The sequence below is a fragment of the Microcaecilia unicolor genome, chromosome 2 (genome assembly GCF_901765095.1).
Source record: "Microcaecilia unicolor chromosome 2, aMicUni1.1, whole genome shotgun sequence".
NCBI lineage: Eukaryota > Metazoa > Chordata > Amphibia > Gymnophiona > Siphonopidae > Microcaecilia > Microcaecilia unicolor.
In genome coordinates, this window is record NC_044032.1 from 154,441,833 (window position 1) to 154,459,162 (window position 17,330).

General features: G+C 46.3%; 1 protein-coding gene across 1 annotated transcript in view; it reads right to left on the bottom strand.

Moving 5' to 3' along the window:
- CHD1 (chromodomain helicase DNA binding protein 1) overlaps window positions 1–17,330 on the bottom strand; it is a 560,349-nt gene that overhangs the window by 228,540 nt on the left and 314,479 nt on the right. Inside the window, 1 exon segment of the mRNA XM_030193417.1 lies at window positions 13,645–13,793. Within this exon segment, the coding sequence (XP_030049277.1) occupies window positions 13,645–13,793 (149 nt within the window).

Below are 17,330 nucleotides of genomic sequence, written 5' to 3' on the forward strand. Positions count from 1 at the left end.
GAAAAAGGGGAAGGGACAGTGAGAGATGTTAAGATCTAATGGTGGGGGAGAGAAGTAGCTCTTACACACTCCAGTGTACACAGGACCTCTTCTGTTGACAAAATCTGAAAAGCTGGAAAAAAATAAAGGAAGCACTATTTACTGGGTCAGTTGGAACTCTGAAATGGCTTTGGGGCGGAAGTTAGGATAGTACCGGTACGCTGGATTACTCTGTTAGAGAGGAACTGCATATAGACTAGGTATGCAACCTGGAGACCAACTCTTCTCACTGATGTGACAGCAAGTAAGAAAACGGTCTTCCAAGTATGGCGTTTCACTGTGGTCTGGCCAAGTGGTTTCATACATTGAGCAAGAACATTAAGATCCTAAGCTGGTGGTGAGACCTGAACAGGTGGTATGAAGTAGCAGAGACCCCTCAAGAATCTGGAAATTAGGGGTGAGAGGAAAGCAAATTTCCCCTGCACAGGCTAATGGGAGGCTGCTATCCTGGATAAGTGTAGATAGTCTGATGTTGTTTTGAGCTCCAATTGTGAAAAGTGAAGATAAGACAAAACTTGAATCAAAGGGTGGGTGAACATGTATACCACACCCAGCACTGCTATGGATACATGTTTATCTATACCTAAGTGTCTCTCTGGGTAATGTCCCACCTACAGATCCATTTATTTAACATTGATTATGCAATATTTATAAAAATCTTAAGTTTTTGAATTGAAAATTTCATGGGTTGAATAATATATCTAAAAGGCAAGAGCAGCACAACAGCAACCAGTAGCTTTATTCAGATCTAAAACATACACCCAACATGTGTAATGCCTGCATTAGGGGCACAATGACAGAATTCATAGAACAAGGATCACACCTACAAACATAACTAGGGACATATAAATAAACTGGCTACCGGGATCACCAACAACAAACAACGGTCAATAGGGACTTGCAACAGGCAAGGCCAAGGAAGAACCATTCAAACTAGAACTTACATACCTTGCTATTGTGTGGGTGCAGCTTGTAAGAATAAAAATGAGCCTAGGAGGGTAGAGCTGGATTCTAGAATGCCAACAAATTCTGCAGAACTATCTGACGAAACTAGCTGTCATGTCGGGAATCCTGCTCAAATTGCAGTAGTGAGATGTAAATGTGTGGACCGAAGACCATGGTGCAGCTTTTCCAATCTCCTCAGTGGAGGCTGACCTCAAATAAACTAGTAATGCAGCCTTGGCTCAGACATCATGAGCCATGACATGATCCTCCAGAGTCAGTACAACCTGGGCATACAGGAGATGCAATCTGTTAGGCAGGTGGATAAAGTGCATTTACCAATGGCCGCCCCCATCCTTTTGGATCAAAAGAAACAAAAAGCTGGGTGGACTGTCTACAGGCTTAATCCACCCACTTACAGTCCAAAGTGTGCAGTGCATGAGCAGAGGAATTTGGGAAAAATGTAGGCAGAACAATTAAGGTGGAATTCCAATACTACCTTCGGAGGGAACTTAGGATGTGTGCGGAGAACAACTACGTTATCATGAAATTTCACATAAGGCGGATTAGCTATTAGGGCCTGAAGCTCACTAATACTGCATGCTGAAGTGACCACCACCAAAAACAGAAACTTCAAGGTCAAGAACTTCAGGTGACATGGATCAAGTGGGTTAAAAAAAGCTTTTATCACTTGGATGAAGACGAGACAGAGGCTCCTATGACATTGTCGGAGGTCTGAGCGGAGGCTTTGTCAAAAGCAAACCTCTTATAAAGCGAACTAGAGGCTTTACAGAGATGGGCTTACCCTCCACATAGTCATGGTTAATGCAAATTGCACTAAGGTGAATTCAGAGTTGGTTTTCAGACCAGACTCAGAAAGGTGTATAATGCAGTCAAGCAGTTTTTGTGTAGGACAGAAAAAGGGATCTAAAACCTTGCACTCGCATCAGACAGTAAACCTCTTCCATCTGAAATTATATGACACTTAGAGGCATATTTTCAAAGCATTTAGCCTTCCAAAGTTCCATAAGTTTCTATGGAACTTTGGAAGGCTAAGTGCTTTGAAAATATGCCTATTAGTAGAATCCTTTTTGGAAGTAAGAAGGACCCAGTTGAAGGGATGCTAGCTCTACACTTTCCAAATCCAAGCTGTGAGGGCTAAGAATTGGAAATTGGGATGCAAGAGAGACCCCTTGTTCTGAGTGATGAGGATCAGAAAAGAATCCAGTCTACATGGTTCTTCAGAGGCTAGCTCCAGAAGTAGAGCAAGCCATATTTTCCTATGCCAATAGGGCACAATGAGGATTATGGTTCCCTGGTCCTGCTTGAGTTTCAGCAAAGTCTTTCCTACAAGATATATCGGAGGATACACATACAGAAGACCTTTCCCCCCTTCGGACATGGAAAGTGTCCGATGATAGCCTGTCATGTGATCTCAGACTAGAGCAGAACTGAGGGACTTTGTGGTTGATATAAGTGGCAAATAGATCGAATGAGGAGGTGCCCCACACTCAGAAAATTTGTCAAGCAATGTTCATGTTCAGAGACCACTCATCTCTGAACACTCATGTGGTTGCATCATCCTGCTCAGTCTGTCTGCTAAGCTGGTGACTTTCCCTGCCAGGTATGTGGCCTCTGAGAAACCATGCCATGGCTGGAAGCCCAATGCCACACCCTGACCACCTCCTGACACACGAGGTACAATCTTGTATCTCCCTAATTGTTTACACAGTGAATCACAACCTGACTGTCCATTTGAAGAGGGATAATTTGGTGCAACAGTCAATCTCTGAAAACCTTTAGAGCATTCCAACTGGCCTGTAACTCCAGAAGATTGATGTAAAGCTGACTCTTGAGTGGACAAGTGACCTTGGGTGTGAATCCCATCTATGTAAGCTCCTCAGCCCAGGTTGGGCTGTCTGTTGCCAGTGGCTTGCATGGAGGAGAAATTTGTAATGGAAGTCCTATCACCAGATTGGACCAAATCATCCAACAGAAGAGTGACTCCTACAAACTGGGAGAGACAGAAATGGCATATGCTACATTCCCCAAAGCTTGACACCACTAGTATGCTAGGATCCATTGGGCCTCTCTCAAATGGAGACGTGCCATAGGAGTGACATGCACTCTGGAGGCTATGTGGCCCACCAACCTCAACATCTGCTGAAATATGACCTGCTGGTTCTAGCAGATCTTCAGGGCAATGGTGATCAAGGCCTTAGCCCAGGCAGCAGAAAGGCAGGCCCAAGCTTAAAACACATCTTGAAGGGCTCCAATGAACTCCAATTGTTGAAAGTGGAGGAGATGGGACTTTGTGAGTAGTTGACAATGAACCCTAGTAGCTCCAACACCCAAATGGTTTTCTGCATTGACTCCTGAGCAAAGTACTCCTCATAAGCAGGTCGAATCTGTCTGCCTTTGTACTCCCAGACTGAGTGAGAGCAGCAGACGGGTCCTCTCCTAGATGCTGTAGAAATTCCTCTCCCCAAGGGGCTGAAGAAGAGAACTGCCCTGTCTGATGCCCGACGAGCACCAGCATCAACGAATGGGTGACAGACAGGATGTGGGGCCTCCAAAATCAGCTGAGGTGGAGCCATGGTCAGTATCAACACCCTAAAGACCTCAGCATCACATCGAGCCAAGATCCACTGCTCAAAGGCAGACGTCAGTAAATATAGGGCTGATGTTGGTGAAGGGACAGCCAGTGAAGAAGTTGGAGCTGAATTGGAAGGCTGGTCCCATCATCTGGCGCATCAACACCACCTCCATAGAGGAGGAGTGGTCCTCTCAGTGCCACCACTTTTCAGGTATAGGAGTGCTGATTACCTACAGCACCTGGCAACATGCTTCAATAGGGTCCGAAGTCTGTGCTTCTTCGCTCAATGCACAACATTGGGATCCCTTGGTGCCGATGAGAACAACATTGAATTCTGACACAGCACAGTTCAACAGGGCCCTACTGGCCCCCAATGTCGAGGCAAGGGGAGACCTACTTGATGCTAGTGCATCCCCAGTGTCCAATACAAATCCGCCACCCACAGCGACTGATGTCTCCAAGGCCAATGGACTGGTCTTAAATGTGCTGAAAAGTCTCTCGCACACGGCCTCACAATTATTCTGGGTTCTAGTCTATATCTGAGGATAGAATTTACAATTAGAGGCTTAATGGTTAGGTCCAAGGCATGGCAAACACCAACTGTGAGGGTCAGTCACAGAAATGACCTTGTCGTACTAAGAATACTTCTTTAAACCACTGAGAATTATAAGAGACAATGGGGCAAAAATAGCCAACTGAAATAAAACAGCTCTTTTTTTTTTTTAACCTAAAGGGGGACCCAAACCAGGTGTTCAAGCATAAGAAGGTTGATGGAGCCATGCATGAAAGAAAAAAAAACAAACAGGCCAAAAAGGTCTAAAAGAAATAACTAACTAAGAAAACATGTACCAAAAGGGAAGGCACCAAAAATATGTCTATGAGGCTCTGAGAAGAATCGAGCAAAACAAAACTGCTCTGCTCCACAGAAAAACAAAGACTGTTGGTACCATTAGTTCCCATCGGGCAATAAGGTACCTCTGCATATGCAATACAGAGCTGCCGAAGGCTTCAAAAAATCCAGAACGCTGGGTAGCATCCATACTGGGGCTCTGTCGGATAATATCACCCATCTGTGGTGAGTAGTGTTCTGCTTGTTCTCGGAGAAAGCTTAATATTCCAAAAGGAGCCTGCAAAGAGTTCCCTGATTATTTATATTAACCTTTGCTGTTTGGTGATATTTTTCTAATCTTCTTATTCCCCGTCTCTGGTTCTGCTTCCCTCGCTCTGTGTGCTGTGAACTCTGTTTCCAGGGCCTCCTGCCTTCTCTCTTTTTTTTCGTCATGCCCTATATCCATCTTTCATATGCAACTTTCTTCCATTTTTCTTCCTCCTATCTTGTCTTGTTTCTAGGAGGCCATCTGGGCCTGCTGTTTTTTTGCTTTTCATGGAAGCCTGATGCATCTTGTCTACCGCAAAAGGTTGATCAATGATTTCTTTTGTATTAATGTCCAATCATGAAATGTCTTGTTATTACTAGAAGTTGATGGTAGCTTAAATTAAGTATATAATTGTTGGTAGAATTCCACAAAGCGATTTGCCATTTACTCTGTGTTCCAAATCAGCTGCCCAGTGCAAGTTTAGAGCTTGTTATTTGATCTTATTTATTTTCAAATGCTCCAAAAGCATTCTGTGAGGTTTATTCACATGTTCATAAGAAGATCTTTTAGTTAAATCTGTGTATTATGCTATTTATTTATAAAGCTATGTATTATGCTAGTGTATTTGTCTGTATTAACTTTGCATAAACATCTTTAGTGGGGTTAGTTTATGTTGGATGTCTAGTTATCCGATTATAATTATAAAATTTTCCATTTTTTGTTTTTTTTAAATCAGAGGCTAGAGAGATGATGGTACCATACCAACACTGTCTTTCCTGCATCCCAAATCACACGGGCAGATATTTATGAGGTGTTACTCAAAAGTGAAATACTTTTGCCAGCTTTTTATTAGTGATTCTTAAAAGGACTGATAAGAGTAAGGTAAAATTATGTATCATACCTGATAATTTTCTTTCCATTGATCATAGCTGATCAATCCATAGACTGGGTTGTGTCCATCTACCAGCAGGTGAAGATAGAGAGCAAACTTTTTGCCTCCCTATATGTGGTCATGTGCTGCCGGAAACTCCTCAGTATGTCGATATCAAAGCTCCATCCGCAGGACTCAGCACTTAGAGAATTACACCCACAAAGGGACACTCTGCCCAGCTCACCACCGCCGAAACGGGGGAGGGGAAGTAACCCAGCTCATCCCCACACAAGTGGGGGAGGGGAATCCGTCCAGCTCATCCCCGCGGAGCGGGGGAGGGACACCACCCCGCCGATGCGGGGGGATCTGGCTTATCCTGCAACCGCAACAGGAGCTGACTGACCCTAACACCGCCGAAGCGGGAGGGGTACAAAGCTGCCCTACAGCCGCACGAAGCGGGAGGGAGTGCCGGCAGAATTTAACTCTCAATCCAGCCCCGTAAAACGGAGGGGAGAGGAATGCGGCAGCTCACTGTAACACAAACTCGTTCCAACTCTTGAAGAATCCAAGTGAAAAAACACGAAGTCCTCCTGAAGTAACTGAAGACTAAACTTGAACCTAAAATTCAACCAGAATATAAACAGTACAGATATCTGGGAGGGGCTATGGATTGATCAGCTATGATTAATGGAAAGAAAATTATCAGGTATGATACATAATTTTACCTTCCATATCATCAAGCTGATCAATCCATAGACTGGTGGGATGTACCGAAGCAGTACTCACCCAGGGCGGGACATAGAAATCCCTGACCGCAACACTGAAGCTCCAAACCGGGCCTCCGCCCGAGCAGCCACAGTCAAGCGGTAATGCTTGGAAAATGTATGGGCCGATGCCCAAGTTGCCGCCTTGCATATCTCTTCCAAGGAGACGGACCCGGCCTCTGCCATCGAGGCCGCCTGAGCCCTAGTGGAGTGAGCCTTCAGCTGGATAGGCGGCACCTTCCCTGCGGCCACATAAGCCTCTGCAATGGCTTCCTTGACCCATCTTGCCACTGTAGGCTTAGCAGCCTGCAGACCCTTACGAGGACCTGCAAATAGGACAAACAGATGATCCGATTTCCGGAAATCATTGGTCACTTCCAAGTATCTGATGATGACTCGTCTCACATCCAGATATTTAAGAGCAGAGTATTCCTCTGGGTAGTCCTCCCTACGAAAGGAAGGGAGACAGAGCTGCTGATTCACATGGAAGCGAGAAACAATCTTGGGCAGGAAGGAAGGCACTGTGCGAATAGTCACTCCTGCCTCAGTGAACTGCAGAAAAGGCTATTGACATGAGAGCGCCTGGAGCTCGGAAACTCTTCTGGCTGAAGTGATAGCCACCAAAAAGACTGCTTTCAACGTCAGGTCTTTCAGAGATGCCCTCGACAAGGGTTCAAAAGGCGGCTTCTGTAATGCTCTTAGCACCAGATTGAGATTCCACGCAGGCACCACCGAGTGCAGAGGAGGGCGCAGGTGATTAACTCCCTTGAGAAAACGCACCACATCTGGCTGCGAAGCCAGGGAAGCACCCTTCAGGCGGTCCCTGAAGCAAGCCAGGGCCGCTACCTGGACTTTAAGGGAACTGAGCGACAGGCCTTTCTCCAGACCTTCTTGCAGGAATGCCAACACTGAAGAAATTGGAGCAGTGAATGGAGAAAATGAGCCTGCTTCACACCACGCTGCAAAGGTACGCCAAACCCTGGCGTAAGCAGTAGTAGAGCGCTTCCTCGCTCTCAGCATAGTGGCGATGACCTTGTCTGAGAAGCCCTTCTTCCTCAGACGCTGCCGCTCAATAGCCAGGCCGTAAGACCAAAGGGGGAGGGATCCTCCATCACCACGGGACCCTGATGCAACAGGCCCTGCTCCACTGGCAGCCGCAGAGGATCGTCGACTGAGAGCCTGATCAAGTCCGCATACCAGGGACGTCTGGGCCAATCCGGACCCACCAGGATTATCCGGCCTGGATGCTTTGCCACCCGGTCTAGCACCCTGCCCAGCATGGGCCAGGGCGGGAACACATAGAGAAGCTCTTGTGTCGGCCACTGTTGGAGAAGAGCATCTACTCCCAGGGATCGAGGGTCCCGTCCTCTGCTGAAAAAGCGCGGCACTTGGCAATTGGCCGATGACGCCATCAGATCTAGGCTCGGCTGGCCCCAGCGCTTCGTGATGTCCAAGAACGCCTGAGCAGATAGCTGCCACTCTCCGGGCTCCAAGGTATGGCGACTGAGAAAGTCCGCCTTGACATTCATGACTCCGGCAATGTGGGCAGCTGACAGCTGTTCCAGGTTCGCTTCCGCCCACTGGCATAGACTCATAGCCTACTTGGCTAAAGGGGCGCTCTTGGTACCTCCCTGGCGGTTGACATAGGCCACAGCCGTGGCATTGTCCGACAGGACCCGTACTGGCTTCAACGCCAGTACCGGGATGAACTCCAAAAGCGCCAACCGAATGGCTCTGAGTTCCAGGAGGTTGATAGACCACTTTGCCTCTGCAGGAGACCAGAGCCCCTGCGCTGTCCTTCCCAAGCAGTGGGCTCCCCAGCCCGACAAAGAGGCGTCCGTCGTGACAACAATCCACTCCGGGGTCACCAGAGGCATTCCCGCAGACAACTTGTCTGTCTGCATCCACCAGCTCAGTGTCTTGCGCACTGCTGGGTCCAAGGGAAGGCGCACAGCATAATCCTCCGACATCGGAGTCCAGCGCTGCAGCAGAGAGTGTTGTAGTGGTCTCATATGAGCCCTGGCCCAGGGCACTACTTCCATCGTGGCCGTCATAGAGCCCAACAGCTGCACATAGTCCCAAGCCCGAAGAGGAGAGGCTACTAGGAACTGGTCCACCTGAGCCTGAAGTTTGACAATCCGATTGTCTGGCAGGAACACTCTGCCCACTTGGGTGTCGAATCGAACTCCCAGATACTCCAGGGACTGAGTCGGGCGCAGCTGGCTTTTCTCCCAGTTGATGATCCACCCCAGGGAGCTCAAAAGAGCAACCACCCGGTTCACAGCTTTGCCGCACTCTGCATAAGAGGGGGCTCGGATCAACCAGTCGTCCAGATAAGGATGGACTTGTACTCCTTCCTTCCTCAGGAAGACCGCGATGACCACCATTACTTTGGAGAAGGTCCGCGGAGCAGTAGCCAACCCGAACGGGAGGGCTCTGAACTGGAAGTGTCGGCCCAGGACTGCAAAACGCAGAAAGCGTTGATGGGGAGGCCAGATGGGAATATGCAAGTATGCTTCCTTGATGTCCAAGGATGCCAGGTACTCCCCTGCCTTCACTGCCGCTATAACAGAGCGGAGAGTCTCCATGCGAAAGTGCCGAACTTTCAAGGCCCGATTGACCCCTTTGAGGTCGAGGATAGGCCGTACAGAACCTCCTTTCTTTGGTACCACAAAGTAAATGGAGTAACGTCCCTTGCCAAGCTGATTTTCTGGCACTGGAACGACCGCACCCAGGCGGATCAGATTGTCCAAGGTCTGCTGCACTGCCACAGCTTTGACCGGAGACTTGCAGGGAGAGAGTACAAACCCGTCTCTTAAGGGTCGGCAGAACTCTAGCTTGTAGCCGACTTTGATGACTTCCAGCACCCAAGCGTCTGAAGTTACCCTGGTCCACTCGCCCAGAAACGAGGACAGCCGTCCTCCAATCTGCACTGGGGTGTGGACCAAGGCCCCGTCATTGGGTACGAGACCCTGGGGGAGGACCGGAGGGAGCACCTCCGGGATGGCGGTCTCTGCGAAAGGAATACTGCTTGGGGGAGAAGTTCCTCTTGAAGGAAGAGGAGGCAGAAGAGCCCGACCTGCCCGGACGGAACCGACGGGCTTCCTGAACCAGTCCTCTGGAGGTACCGGGACGAGTACTAGCCCGAGCCCTGACCTCTGGTAACTTCTTGCCCTTAGACGTGCCGAGATCGGTCACGATTTTGTCCAGCTCAACCCCAAAGAGCAGCTTGCCTTTAAAAGGCAATTTCGCTAGGCGGGATTTAGAGGCGTGGTCAGCAGACCAATGCTTCAGCCAAAGCCACCGCCGCGCAGAGATTGTCTGAGCCATGCCTTTAGCTGAGGCCCTCAAGACATCATACAGCAAGTCTGCCAAATAGGCCAAGCCCGATTCCAGGGCCGGCCAATCAGCCCTCAAGGAATGATCCGAGGGGGAAGCCCGCTGCACCAAAGTCAGGCACGCCCTGGCCACATAGGAGCCGCAAACTGAGGCCTGCAAACTTAAAGCAGCCGCCTCAAAGGACGACCTTAAGGCCGCCTCCAATCTTCTGTCTTGGGCGTCCTTTAGGGCCGTGCCACCTTCCACCGGCAACACCGTTTTCTTAGTCACCGCAGTGATTAAAGAATCCACGGTAGGCCACAGATAGGCCTCACGTTCACTTTCAGGCAAAGGATAGAGGCGGGACATAGCCCTAGCCACTTTAAGGCTCGCTTCCGGGACATCCCATTGAGCCGAAATTAAGGTGTGCATGGCATCATGCACGTGGAAGTTTCTAGGCGGGCGCTTCGTCCCCAGCATAATGGCAGAGCCAACAGGGGCTGAGGGAGAGACGTCCTCCGGAGAGGAAATCTTCAAAATGCCCATGGCCTGCACTAACAGGTTGGGCAAATCCTCTGAGCTAAAGAGCCGCGCTGCAGAGAGGTCATCCGCTCCATCCGAGCGGGGATCCGTCTCCTCCAAGGAATCCGCAAAGGACCGTTGGGAGAACTCAGATACGCTGCCCTCATCTACATCGGAGGAGACAAAGTCCTCCAAGGCCTGGGAATCAACCCGAGGGCGTTTACCTCCGGGGGCCTAAACCTCTTTACCAGACGAGGGAGCAGGGGCAGCGTTTTGCATAAGGAAGGCCTGATGCAGCAGCAAAACAAACTCGGGGGAGAAACCCCCCAGACTGTGCACTTCCGCAGCCTGGGCTACAGCCCTAGACGCACCCTCAACCGGTGCTCGCAAGAGTGGGGGAGAGACATGCTGCGCATCCAAGATGGCGTCCGGCGCGACACTCCGCGAAGGAGCCGCGCGGGAAGAACGGCGCTTAACTTTAGCCGCTTTTGTGCCGTCGCCCAAATTAAGGGCGTTCATGGCATCAATGTCTCCCACCTCAAGGGCGGCCAAGAAGAAGCCGTCCGAGCCGCGTGGCCGACCAATATGGCGGAGGCGAGCCGCGGGGGATGGGCGTTTATGGTGGGAAAAACCGCCACACCGGAGGAAGGACCGGGACACTCATCGGTCATGAAACTGTCACCCAACAAGGGCGAATCAGACTTTAAGACCCCCGCATCCCCTCTGGAAGCGCACACGCGATCCGGGGAGCGACTCTTTGCGCCCTCGCCCTCCGACGCCATGGGCCACGTGGAGACCAATCGGGGAACCCCCTGCCCGCTATAAAAGGTAAAAATTACCTGCTGTCCGCTCCGAGCTGTAACGACCTGGTGTCCCAGTGAGTAGCTGCAATAAACGTTTAAATAAACGTCGAAATAAACGCCTTTAAGGACGTTGAAAAATTTTTTTTTTTTTTAAACGGAGCCAGCGGGAGGGGGGAGAAAAGGAGGGACCTGGCGCCACCAGGTTTGCACTTGCTCAAGAAGAGCCCTCAACCCCAGGCACTCAACAAAACCTAAAAATTAGGCTTGGAGGCCTAGCCAGAGCTGCTGCTGTGTGTGACCACCACCTGCTGAGATAGAGAACATACTGGGGAGTTTCCGGCAGCACATGACCACATATAGGGAGGCAAAAAGTTTGCTCTCTATCTCCACCTGCTGGTAGATGGACACAACCCAGTCTTTGGATTGATCAGCTTGATGATATGGAAAGATCTGTTCATGGTCCAAGACTCTTTGTACCGAACATTAATGGAGAATGATCTGACATTACAATGGACTATCCTACATTTATGTCTATCTTTATTTGGTCATCAACTGCACAAAGAACACAGCATAGAAAAGCAAACAATAACGGGCAAAATATCACAAGGACAGAAGTCACATATCCAAAAATGACATAAAATGAAATTCTCCCACCCAAAATCAGTCACCCTCACAGCAAATACAAAACCATATAGACAAAAAGGTGTGTTCACTACTAAGCAGGAAGTAATGCATCAGCCCAACCCCAGAAACAAGTGCACAATTGCAACTCCAAATCATTCAATATTGAAGACCGAATAGAGCTATCTTACATTTAAAATTCTGGTCTGAAAGAGGTTGTGAAAGAAACCAATGGTCAATGCTCGAGTACAAATAATATGAGGCTGAAAAAAATAGTCTAATTTCCCTTTATGCAATCAATGCCAGACATCTTAAAGCCCCTGCTCCCAAAGTAACATTCTGAGTGTCTTAGTTTTGAGAAGAGTAAATGGCCATATGATCTATCTGGTCATGACAATACAGAATTGAAGTCTGCCCCTAAACTTTTCTACCCTTTGCTTTCTTCTTAAGTACAGAGAAGCACTGTAATAATGTGGGGGGTATATTTTATTGCAAGGGGGGGGGGGGGGCTATATTTTCTGTATCAAAGCAAACACATTCACAATTAAACTGTCTGTTATTATACCACCTCATTTTGATTTTCTGTTAAAAGAATAAAATATTTGGACTAAACAATGTCACTAACATGTCAAGTTCTTTAGGAGAGAGATGGGTTTCTTGGAGAATACTACTGAATGTAAATTTTATTTGGATTTTGTTTACACCTTTTTCAGTAGTAGCTCAAGGTGAGTTACACTCAGGCACACTTGGTAAATCCTAAGTTGATTCAACACTTCTGTTTAAAAAGGTTTTTTAGTGTATGGTCAAGTTTAACTATTTTTCCGTTGCATTCTGGGAAAGTGTTATAATCTCTTCAACAATCTAAAACATTCTCTGGGATTTTTTGCACTGGAGCACCTAAGAAATAGATATTTAGATCTTTGTTGCCTGTTTATGTCATCTCGCTTGTCTTGTTTCTTTAAGAAGTTGTTTGTTCTAAAAACCATGAGGCAACCTGAAAGGGCTTACAGGGGGGTCTTCAGGAGAGGGATGTATGATCAGTATAGGGGCTTTGTAAGGTGGGCCAATGCTCTTCAGGACATGATGGTCAGTGTTAATGGAATTAATTTTAATTGCTGTTAATATCTGTGCATTAATCGTAAATGTTAATGGTGATTAATCAACATCACTACTATTCATCAAGCCAAATAACAATTCAGTGGTTTCACTCCATGTCACTGGAGTGAAGGAGAAGCCTAATGGTTAGCACAGTGGGCTGAGAACCTGGGGAACTTACACGGAGTAAAGAAGTACCCTAATGGTTAGAGCAGCAAAGGAGTAGCCAAATGGTTAGAGCAGTGGGCTGAGAACCTGGGGAACTAGGTTAGATTCCCACTGTGGCTCCTTCTGACCCTGGCAAGTCACTTAACCCTTCACTGCCCCAGATACAAAAACTTAGATTGTGAGCCCACTAGGGACAGAGAAAGCACCTGCATACAATAAGTGGCTGTACTACAAAAAGGCGGTATATCAAATCCATGGCTCTTTGAATTTTATTGTTGTAGTGATTCTAATGTGAATTTATGTCTGCTTGAGTTTTGTAGTTTTATTTTGTATGTTATGTCTCTGTGATTCTTCGGTCATGTTATCTATTATATAATGCCCTTTTTTTATCTTCTTAGAACAATCTATTATTCAGAAAGACTGAATTTGAACTTTTACAATACATAAACTGGTGTAGACGCCTATCAAACATGACAGGTGGAGCAGGTGTATTGTGTCTTTACAGCCCTCCCCATCTTTTTCCTGCTTTCCTTACTTCATTGTTCCACCCAATATTTGCATATCTTCTCCTATCCCATATCTGCACCACACTGTGGTTAACAGGGCCTCAGTGCTGCACCAGCTCTAATATGGCTCAGAGGCCTTGTCTTCCCAAAAGCCATATTAAATAGGTTCTTTCAGATCAATCCATCCTCCTTTTGGGTAGATGGGACCTGGACTCCTCGCCTGCCATGCTGCTCAGCTACTCAGGCGCACATGGCATTTACTGGGTTGCAGTCTGAATGCAGTACTTGCTTTTATGCATTACCTTGATGGAGTAGAACCTGTATGTAAAACTGTTTTCCCTGTTGTGTCCATTCTCTGAATAACAAGATGATCTAATACCATTTTCTTTTTAGCTCTTTCAATGATTTCTTCTTCTACTGATCCCTTGGTCACCAAACGATAAATATTAACCTGCAATAAAAAAAAAATATATAATTCACTAAGGTTGTGTACTTCAAATAAATGAATGCTTGAAAATGAAAATTTTTTTCTATCTCTGAACCACTTGAATGGAACAAATTGCCTCTTAGATTAAAGAAAGTCACAATTGATTGCATTTATGCAGCAACTAAACGACCATCTGTTATGTCTGCCCTAATATATACCTGCTGAATAAGGATATTTGCTTTGATTTTGACTGACTTCCTTTCAAATACTGAATTGTGTTAGCTAAATTTGTAGATATCGTGTATTACAGATTGTGTTTTGTTGTTTTATTTATGTGTGTATTATGTATGTTTTATTGTTCTCTGCCCTGGATAAGGATGGATTATAAATAATAAATTCAAATCTAAACTAAAATGCTTCATGTGGCAAAGCTAGCGGGATTGGCAGCAATTTATATACTCTTATTGAACAGCTGTCCAGTTTTGAGAGTGGATGAGCATAAAGAGTTGGTATGATTGTATATGAGAGATGAGCATTGAAGCCTGGTACGTCTTCCTCCCAAAGGAATCCAGGGTTCTAGCTTCTCTACCTGGGGGAGCCGATGCATAGTCCCTAGAACTACTGGCCCTTTTGAGAGCAGATTCCACCAACATGGAATTGTGAGGCAACTAAAGCTTATCAAAACCAGGTGCGCTGTGGATCTGATACTGAGTGTTGATCTTCTTGGGCACAACTGAGACCAACAGAAGGGACTACCAGTTCCTGATGAGGACTTCCTGGAGTACCATGTGGAGAGGGACAGTCACAGCCTCCCTAGGAGGTGACGTGTAGTCCAGGACGTCAAGCATCTTAGCTCTGGGCTCGTCCTCCATTTCCAAAGGAAAGTGAATAGCATCAGCCATTTCCTTAACAAAACAAGGGAATGAGAGGCTCTTCTCTGAAGATTTTCTCTTTTCAGGTAGAGGGGAGGGTTCAGAGGGAATTCTATAGGACGCATCAGAGGAAAAGTACCGGTGCCAGAAAGTGTATCCAAAGCTGACGAGTCACAGAAGCTGAATAAAATCTCAATAAACCTGGATGATAAAATGGTGCACTTTGACAAACTAAAGAGTAGCAAATCTCCTGAACCAGATGGTATTCATCCCAGAGTATTGATAGAATTGAAAAATAAACTTGCGGAACTATTGTTAGTAATATGCAATTTATCTTTAAAATCAAGAATGGTTCTAGAAGATTGGAGGGAGGCCAATGTAACACCAATTAAGTTTCTAGAGGAGATCCAGGAAATTATAGACTGGTGAGCATGATGTTGGTGCTGGGCAAAACGGTATACACTATTATAAAGAACAAAATTACAGAGCATATTCAAAAGCATGGACTAGGGGGCACACAATGAAGCCACAAAGTAGTAAATTTAAAATGAATCAGAGAAAATATTTCTTCACTCAACGTGTAATTAAACGATGGAATTCGTTGTCAGAGAATGCAGTAAAAACAGTTAGCTTAGCGGGGTTTTAAAAAGATTTGGATAGCTTCCTAAGGTAAAGTCCATAGACCATTATTAAAATGGACTTTAGGAAAATCCACCGCTTATTTCTAAGATACTGTCAAAATCTTGGTGGCACTCTACCTTCAACAAGTATAAAAACGCAACCAGAACACACTGGTAGAGATACAGACTTGATCACTGTTTAATGTACTATGGGGAAGTCTCATACAGTCACTAAGGCAAATGGCTACTACCAATCTGAAGTATCTATTAAATGTGACAATTTTAATCATAGACAATCCCCTACCATCCGTACTTTTAAAATATTTTTTTAATATTTTTTTTTACTTCTGCTGGTGACTAAAACTTCTCGTGCAGTTCAGTGACCAAAAATATATACAGTGAAAGCTTTCTTGCTTGTTGTAGTCATAATCAAAAACACTTATCTGTGTATAAATCTTTGTCTGTGTGCATATCTTTGAACGATCCTAGGAGTTCTTGCTATCCCGACAGGTGCCTGTTTCGCTCTTGTGCTTTGTCAAGGGACAGTCCTATGGATATAAAACACACACGTATCAGAAACCACTTCTATAACTATCATATTCTCCCACTGATTTCGTGACCCCAGGCTTACGGTTTCTTCTCTTTCAAATGCTTATCGCTCACTGGATATTTAAAACATGTCGGCTGCGTTTTTATGCTTTACCGGAAGTGTATAGCGCTTCCGCCGAACAGCTGATCCTGTCTACATGTAGCAACCCCAATGCACATACGTATTGAGGCCATCAGGTTCCACTGTCCCGAGATGGAATATCCAAGTAAGTTTCACGTTGTAACAATCTGCGATTCCGATCTCCACCTCTCAGATGGGGAGTAACATGTTCAATTACTTGGCATCGCAAGGAATCAACAGTATGCCCCTTGTTGACCCAATGCTGCACTAACGGGGCTTCCAGGTTACGTGCTGTAATTCTATCATACGGGCATTGAGAGACCTGCTCAACTTTCCAATATACATCTTCCCACATGGACACTTGATAGAATAAACGATGTGTGTAGTCTGACAGGTAGTACGATGCTGTAGCCAATATACCTGGTCCTTGTGGCTAAAGTTGTCCGACTCTACTGTGAGATCGCAAGTTTTACACTATTTTTGTTGCACTTAGAATACCCCCGTGGGGTAGGTATTTCATCTTGCCAGTTGCCCTTGGCCTGGATTGGCCGCTGTCGTGGACAGGATGCTGGGCTCGATGGACCCTTGGTCTTTTCCCAGTGTGGCATTACTTATGTACTTATCTTTACGTTCTGATGGTAACATTGCAGGACTTAATATCTCTTTAAGATTTCTAGCCCGTGAGAAAGCAGTTCTCACTCAATGTTCCTTGAACAATGGATGTGCCTGCATTACATCCCAGTGCTGCCTTACGATCCTGGCCACCCTTTCCTCACTTGGGGAAAAGCGCATAATGAACGTCATAATTTGCTCGTCTGGGTCCTCATGTTGTTTGGCTTTTAAGAGAAAATCCCTATTATATTTGGCCCAACGAAACGCACGTTTCAAAACTTGCTTTGGGTAACCTCTTTGCAGCAGATCTCTTCCAAAATTGCCAGCTCGCTGCACGAAGTATGTACCGGTCATGCAAATTCTCCTAAAGTGTAAAAACTGGGAGAAAAGCAGTCTGTCCCTTAAATGTCTTGGATGACAACTCTTATATTCAAGAATAGTGTTCTTGTCGGTGGGTTTGGTGTAAACTCTTGATGTAAATCTCCCGCCTATCCTGGTTATTTCCACATCCAAAAAATGTATAATCGTCTCTGAAGCTAATAATGTGAACTGTATTTTCGGATGACGTTGGTTGAGCCATACATGAAAATTCTTGAGATGCAAGCTATTCCCCTGCCACAGTAAAAACACATAATCAAAGGCGGATGTGGGACTGGAACAGGGATGTCAACAACCATTTGTTCTCAAAAGCAGCCATGAATAGGTTGGCCAGCGTGGGAGCAACAGTCGCCCCCCATCGCTACTCCTGAAATTTGCATAAAAAGTTGATCTTGAAATTTAAAAAAAA